This window comes from Phaethon lepturus, unplaced genomic scaffold (assembly GCF_000687285.1).
Source record: "Phaethon lepturus isolate BGI_N335 unplaced genomic scaffold, ASM68728v1 scaffold26905, whole genome shotgun sequence".
Taxonomy (NCBI): Eukaryota; Metazoa; Chordata; class Aves; order Phaethontiformes; family Phaethontidae; genus Phaethon; species Phaethon lepturus.
In genome coordinates this window covers 1,004-8,918 of record NW_010538772.1, presented here as the reverse complement: position 1 = coordinate 8,918, position 7,915 = coordinate 1,004, and the positions used below count along the sequence as shown (strand labels likewise).

The following is a 7,915-nucleotide window of genomic DNA, read 5'->3' as shown; positions in this document are numbered from 1 at the left end:
TTCCCTACTGACGGAGCTCCTGATTTAGTAGTTAAAGTAGCAATTTCATCCCACAGATGAGTCTGCAAACCAAATGCCTTTTTTTTCCTCCGCTTGCAAAGATGAAACCTGTGTGATGATTACAACCAGACTACTCACTGCATTGTGAAACCTAGAAATGTAAGTTAGCAGTAGCAGAGTAGTATCTCCCTTCATGGCAGCTCCTCAAAGGACTCCAGAATGGGACTAAGCCCTATGGGATAAATGTATCTAGAAGGTTTCCCTTAAGGAGTTACAGCAGTTGCTGTAATTGAGAAGACCTTATTCAGCCCATGGAACTGGTTCTGTTGGACATGACAGCAGTAACAGGCTGTAGGTCAGTTCTTTGTTGGTCCAGTAACACCTCACTGCTAGGCTTGTCCTGAAGAGTTTGGAAGTGAAAGACCAAAGGACAGAAGAAGTTTCAGCCTTGTGGAAAGTGTGAAAGTCTCAGCTTCCTCCAATGTTTGAGTCCCTATGCAATGCATCATGTTGATGGGATTGACATCAATATGTCAGTGATGATGACAGGGATGACCTATGGCACTGAGCTACAAACTGGGGCATGTGTCATCTGGAGGAGTTGCTGTAGCCCAAGGCACTGTGGATAATGTACCTGAAGCTGCAGCACAGCCTCATCCACCCTCAAGGGGCTGTTAGATAGCAGAGTAGGTCCATCATTGGTGTCTCATATATGGGACACAGAGCACAAGAGGGCATGGTGGAGAGCCACAAATCAGGCTGAGCTGAGGTGGAGTGCCAGCTGTAGAAATCACAGGATTTGTGAGGTCTGGGGAGTGAATCAGTAGTCAAACTGGTAAAGTTGGTGTCAGTGATGGAGGAGTGTGGGGAGGAAGAACAACATGAAAGTAGACAGGCAAAGGGAGGAGTTAGGAGCCTGTGTGCCAGGGGAAGGAAATTGCTCTTCATGGAGAGCCAGAGGGAGTGAACAGATAAAGAGGTATAAGAAGTGAGAATAGAATAGACCTTGGAGGGGGCAAAAGATGGTCAATGAATCAGGCAAGGACAAGCAGATGAGCACTATAGAGGTGTGCTAGCTAGCTGTCAGAACTTACTGCTCCTTAGCTGGCTTGGCAATATCAGGGGGATTGCATAAATTGTGCAGGACCACAGGATTTGGGGCACAATTCTGCTTCCCCTTACACCAGTTGCTCCTGATGAGCACCCCATAACTGCAGCGGGGTGACATGCAGCTTCCACCAACGCAAAGGGAGAAAACTTTGGCTCATGTTTTACAAACATCTCTTTCAGATGCACCAAAAGAACTGACAGGGAATGAAGACCGAGGAAAACTATCATTGTCTTTTGCCACCTTCAGATGGTCCCTTCTTGTCTGGAAATGCTCTTTTCTGCACCTGGGTCAGAGCGCGGTGTTAAGCTTTTAGTAACCTGCTAACACTCGTCTAGACCAGCACAAACTGAGTCAGCCAACACTACGGCAGAGCACTGGTCAACAGGTATGGAAAACAAACACAACTGTGTCATCTAGTTAGTAAGCAACCTATTCGTCACGTCTGAGCTACAAGACAGCCGTAATGGCTACAGACAGCTCTGGCTGGCCTGCAGGGATCAGCTGGCCAGACCCCTGCTGTGGAGTAAATACCGTTAAAGTAAGAATTGGTCGCATTGTGGCTTGTCACGATAACAGCACAGCCACCGCTGTGTGTCCTTTTGTTTTGCTTTAACTCAGTGACTGAGGGGAAATCTTACTCTTCCCTATGAGTTTGCCGGGGCTTAGATGAGCCACATATGCCATCCTGCCTTTCACAGCATTCAGTGTTTTCAGGGAGACACTGAGCACCTTCAAGTCCTGCTCTACAAAATGGGTGCTACAGCAATCCGGGGAAACAGAAAGGGGAAGGAGGAACAAATATATTGACTTTATGCGGAAGAGATGCGATTATGTCTTGAAGTGATAGGAATGTGAGAGTGGAACAAAAGGGAAAAGGTGATTACTGACAACCCAACATCAAAGTCAGTGTGTGGAATAAACCTTATAAAAGGATTACCCACTCAATGGCTTGTTTTCTTTTCCCATAAAAGAGAGGTGCTTAGAAGCACTCTAGCCCTGTCTAGACAGATTGACTGAATTACTCACAAGAAAATTACTCCTTTTGTAAGGGTCTCAGTAACAAACCTAGAAGTCAAGGGGGTGAGTAATTTCAAAATTGTCACTCATGGCCAGTAGTTTTGCTACTCTGCTTCTTTCTTTTTTAGAATGGCAAATATGGAAAATAATGAGGTCACTTTGACAGGCTTGGTGTACTCAGCCACACTGATTTTTGCAGTAATTCTCAGTAACAGATGTCAGAAGATTCCTCCAGCAAACATAAAAGGGAAATTTTTAGGGCTAAATCTAGTGGGGCATTGCTGATTCTTCCTAGCTAAGAACCTAACTAAAAGCCTTTCTGGGTTTTTCTTGCAGCCAAGCATTGCAGCTGAGAAATAATTATGAATGCACTTACTTAAAGCACCAAGCTTCCTTTTTACAAACTCTCTGGTATTTTGAGGCATTTCCAGTTGCAGTTGCTCCTTTTCTGCCATTAGAATAAAATCCACATCCCATGGAAATCAACCAGCAGCAGAAACACTGGCTGATGAACACATGGCCATATTTTACTCTCTCTCTCTCTGTTTTTCAGGAGCGCTGACCACTTGCATCTCCCAGAGCCACCTACACTTGGGGGTCACCCAACATACATGGAAAACAGCTTTTAGGTGGCTCCACTCAGCCCTTCAGTAAAAGTACTCCAAATTAGTGAAGTCATGTTTTACTTTAAAGGCCTGATTGTGAGAGTTGGTAAAGGGCTAACAAAAATAATAAAAACGTTTATAGACACGGCTGTAGGTGGTGATAAGCAGGTCAAGAGACATTACTGAAAATTAAGAGAAGCTTCTACACCTGACAGCTATGATACTTTGCAGGCAGTTACTCATTATTTGTAAGTCCTGTACTGCCTGTTTCATGGATGACATGTTTCATAGGTACAAATCAGGGATGTGAAGAAAGGACTTCGGGAGTGAAAATTCTCGCTGTGTTAATGAAGACATCACCACTAGTTTTAGGGCATACTTGCTCTTTTATGTCCACAGCAGAGTTGGCTGTTACCCTTGGCACCTTTTCTTCCTATTTTTCCTTTTTCTGTCCTGCCAATGCAGCAAAACTTTGGTTTTCTAGCCATGCCAAATGTCTCCAATGGCAGGATATTCTGGAAAGCTTGGTTTCCTTCCCAGGGAGCTGCACACTGCCTTCACCCCTGCTAAAAGCAGTGCTTGCTAATTGGTAACACCTGAGCTGTTGACTGCAGATAAACTTGTGTGCTCTGTCTTTGAGGTTTAAAACCAGACAAGATTGCAAACAATGGGCTCAGAGCACACAAGAGTCCACCATGCTCAAGATTTACATGTATGCTAATGGAAAAGTACAAGAAAGAAGTCTTTGATTGCTACACCTCCTGGACTCATTGCTTTTAGCCTCTGGAATAAAAAGTACAGCATCTTCCCCACTAACAAAGAGGGGAAATAACACCATGCTCTAGACTGTTGTTGTTCTTCCTTGATTCAGTGTGAACTAACAGGCAATGAAGGCCACAGGTTTGATTACTCCTTGCAAAGACCTGGATTTCTTCCAGAGGATAAACAGTGATATTCCCATCACTGCCATTTTCAGGACCTGGGTGAAATAATCCTCCAAATACCTCGGTCGCTCCCCTTTTTTCAGGCCGGGCTTGCTCTCTACGCATAAACATGCAGCTATTTCAGGAAATCATATCCTGGTTCCTCCTTTGCCCTCCACCCCACTCAGACAAGGTCCCAAGAGCTCTGCTCTCATCCAGAAGGTGGTTAAACCCTCATTCAAACCCCAAGTGATACATGGGTCCTCACTCACGATTCCCCAGTGCTGTTCATATATACTAAGTTCCCCCTCCACAAGGCAGTAACAATTGCATAGTGTCACAGGAGTACGAACGGCTGGGGAGATCTGCCCTGCTTCTGGACGCATAGTTGAGGTTCTTCTTACCAGTCTGTTTTATCTTTAGGCCAGCCTTGTCCTCCCAGTCCACAGTAGCATCCATAACCAATATATGCCAAGGGAGATCGTCCCGTGCCACACGATATAGCTCCTGCCAATTCGATGATTCCTCGGGTGTGCAGTGAATGGGATTTTCCCAAAGCACCTTTCCAAACTGCAAAGACAGGACATGGCTTCATACAAGGATTAAACATGCCTGACGCTGATTTTCTTAAAGTCCTTAAAGGGGGATTTTTTTGGTCTTGACTGGTTGGGTGGGTGCAGCTTTGACAATCTAATTAGCCATGGCATTCACCCTGCAAAGGGGACTCTGCAGGGGCCTTACCTGAGGGATGGGCTATCCGGGAGGCAGATACAGAAATACCCAAGCAGGTATTTCTGCAAAGAGAGCTCAGTTCAAGAAAGACTTACGAGCTCTGGTTGTACTAGTGTGTGATTACAGCTATATTGCACCCGGGAGCAGTGTGCCCGGTTTTGCACATCATGGAACCCATGCTGTTGAGCTTTGCAGGGCCTGTGCCAGCACCATGCAAAGCCAGGTGGGTTTCACTGCACCCCAGAGCTCCCACACCTGGAAAAGCTTACTAGCTATGCTGTGGTCCCAAGTGGGATGGAAAGCAGCAGAGGACAAGCACACAACCAGACCTAACCTGGTCTCTAACTGAAAAAAATGAGGTTTCTGTGTTGCCCAAGGTGTCTTATACTACCCAAGTTTCCTCTACTATTCAGGATATTTTAACCTGTTCTCTGGATGGCAAAGAGCTGACAGTACTATTAATTTGCATACATACAGGGATAGCTACAAGTCCCCGAGCCCTTAAGATAATACTTCGTCAAGGATAGAGTGCCTATGTTAGCCAAGGTGTACATATATTGGCTTTCTTTTGAGCATTTGGAAGTGCTGGCAACATTTACATCTGCTTCCATTATTATGTTCCATTTAAGTCATAACAGCAGGTTGGCTGCATTAATTCGCAAAAATAAAAAAAGGAGCTCTGTGTCAGCTGAAGTGTGTGGATGGCCACTGAAACCAGTCTGGAGTTTTTTGAGTTACAAGTCTTTCAAACAGTGTTGTGATTTCCTGTGTTAATTCGCGACTTTTTTAGAAACCACAGATGCTACCTTGCAGTAACTGTTGCGGAAACCAAGAGTACCCTGCCCCTAATACTCAAACCACTGTGATATTCAGCTGCAAATGCTGATGCTTATCATGTTAATGATAGACAGATGGGAACGTTTATTGCCTGGGTCTACTGTGAAGGACCGCATGCTTTGCAGGGCTCTATCATAGAATCACAGAATCGTTAAGGTTGGAAAAGACCTCTAAGATCATCAAGTCCAACCATCAACTCGCATGTGGCAAAGCTACTCACCGGTAGCATCGAACCCTTCAGGCCGACTGCCCAACCCATCCGTTCGTCCCACCCATGCACAGCCGCTCCGAAAAGAAAAGCCTGCCTGAACGGGAGCACTTTGTGGCAGCCTTGGATGGAGGGGGTGGTGATGCTTGGGAACAGGGAGCCCACCACCGAAGTTGCTTTGCCACTTGCCCCCAGCTGCTGCAGCATGCTTGACCTCTTCGAAGTGCTGTGCAAACACGGACTAATTAATCCCCTAAACCACCCGAGGACTCAATACTATTATTAAAACAGTTGCTTTCCTTTTAAAACCTCGCCTCTAATCCCCTTCCTTGGGCCTCTCCCTGCATCTCCCGAGCTGGCTCGCCCTCCCAGCCTGACCCAGTCCCTCAGCAAGGACACGGAGGGTCTCTCCCAGTGAAGGACAAGGCAGGGCTTTGCTGCCCCTCTGCAGCCCGAGCCCCCCACAAGAACGAGCGCTTCCCTCCACTGCTGGCGCCTCAGGCAGCCCCGGCGCGGGGTTTCACACAGCCTCCTTATGCTTCCCGGGGCATTCCTCGGGGATTAAATGCACATTCCTGAAAAAGTAACCGCACGGCTCACCTAAACACTGCTTGAGTGTTCAGGTTTCGTGCTAAAATCACGTTAGAGGGGTGTTATTCGAAACTAAAGCAACGACCTGTTTCCCTTGTCTAAACAGCAGGGGCTCAGCTCTTGGGCACCCCAGGGGAAATCACAAGCGGTGAGCTGCTCTGGATTTGGGGTTAAAAATCACGCTTTTTCAACCTGTTGCAGCTTGCAGACCCTGAAAATGTTCCAATAGCGAAAAACTTCTTTGTAGGCATTCAGGCCTCCTGATGAGCAGCTTGCATTTTTTTTAGCTGTCTTTCGCTGACCTCTTAAGCCAGGACTGCTAGACCTGGTCTGTTGGCCGCTGGCTGAAAACAGCCAAGGCTGGTGTAAGGTAACTGCACCTCACCCAGAAAAAGAAAGGCCATTCTTCTTTTAGGGATATCTCTGAGGATCAAGGAATTGTAATTACAGTGCAGAGCTGTTCATGAAAGCGGAAAGAAAGCCCCAAAGGCAATTGAGTCCAAAAGACGCTGCTTAGGGCTGCACGCTCTGGAAGAGCTTGAAATAACGTGGGCATCCAGGCAGCCTCTGATGTTCCTGTTTCATTCTTTGGAAGCTGGCTAGGTTTTGAGGCTGACGGCAGGTTGCTGCAGCTGAGAGGTCAGCCCCAGCAAGTACATTGCGATATTCGGGTGCATTGCTAATAACTTGACCAAGAACTGAAATGGCTTTTTCTGTGCCAGGCAGCCAAGCCAACACAGCTGGGAAAGCCTTGAAAAGTCCTGAAATGAGTCTCCACAGCAGCCTGCATTTAGTCACATCTCCGACTAGGAACATGTCCGGTCATTAGCTGTACCGCTAATGGGGGGCCTTGGCGGAGAACACACCTGCGGGGAGGTCAGCAGAGGTGGATCTGACAACTTACACTTTCTGTTTCCTGCTTAAACAGGCAGCCTTTGCTGTAGATTAAGGCAACATTTTGGGGTCTATTTTCAAACTATACTGCAGATATAACCTCAGACCTGCTGGTTTAGTGGTGTTTGGCCTCTGCCTGTGGGGGCTTTATATTAGCAGACATTTATGGGTTTTTTTAACAGGGTTTTTAAAAATTATTTTAAATTCACATGAATTGAAAAGTGCTTGCTCCACAGTCACTGGTACTAAAAGAGGGTATTTCTATGAAGAAACACAGACACCAACAACTTTATAACAGAAAACTACCCCAAATCAAAATGACCCATGTTTACACAGCCCCAGCCCTGTAAACCACCAGGGAAGCGAAGTGGGCAGGCAGCTCACTTCCACAGCCCCTTGCTATAAAGTTGAAAAGAGTCAAGCAGTGCTTTTTTTCTTTTCTCAGTTGGCCAAACCACACTGAGGTGCCTGCTTCACAGCAGGCAAAGCTGATGGCAAGGGGAGAGGCTGTCCTGGGACGGGGGGAGGCATGGGGAGGGAGAGGGACGGAGAGGTGGTACTCACCTGCTTGAAGCAGCATCAGCATCAGCAGCGGGCGGGAGCCCATGGGCAGATCACTCCCGTGCTCCGGTTCGCTGGGGTTCAGCCGACGGGACGCCCGGCAGCACCTCGCCACGCTGCCAAGCGAGCCGAGGTGTGGGTGTGCTTAAAAATCCTCCCGGGCCGCTGCTCCAGGGTTTATATATACGTGGCTCTGTGCCCGTCTGAAGCGAAACAACCTCTTCTGCGCAGCGGGCGGGAGCCCATGGGCAGATCACTCCCGTGCTCCGGTTCGCTGGGGTTCAGCCGACGGGACGCCCGGCAGCACCTCGCCACGCTGCCAAGCGAGCCGAGGTGTGGGTGTGCTTAAAAATCCTCCCGGGCCGCTGCTCCAGGGTTTATATATACGTGGCTCTGTGCCCGTCTGAAGCGAAACAACCTCTTCTGCCACCTCCCC

The 7,915-nt window shown here is 47.6% G+C and overlaps 1 protein-coding gene across 1 annotated transcript in view; it reads right to left on the bottom strand.

Moving 5' to 3' along the window:
* LOC104620655 (group 10 secretory phospholipase A2-like) overlaps window positions 1-7,525 on the bottom strand; it is a 12,640-nt gene extending 5,115 nt beyond the window's left edge. Inside the window, exons 1-2 of the mRNA XM_010286942.1 lie at window positions 7,483-7,525; window positions 4,061-4,226 (exon numbers count right to left, since the gene is read on the bottom strand). Coding sequence (XP_010285244.1) covers window positions 4,061-4,226; window positions 7,483-7,525 — 209 coding nt within the window. The remainder of the gene's footprint in view (window positions 1-4,060; window positions 4,227-7,482) is intronic.
* Between the last annotated feature and the right edge of the window lie 390 nt (window positions 7,526-7,915).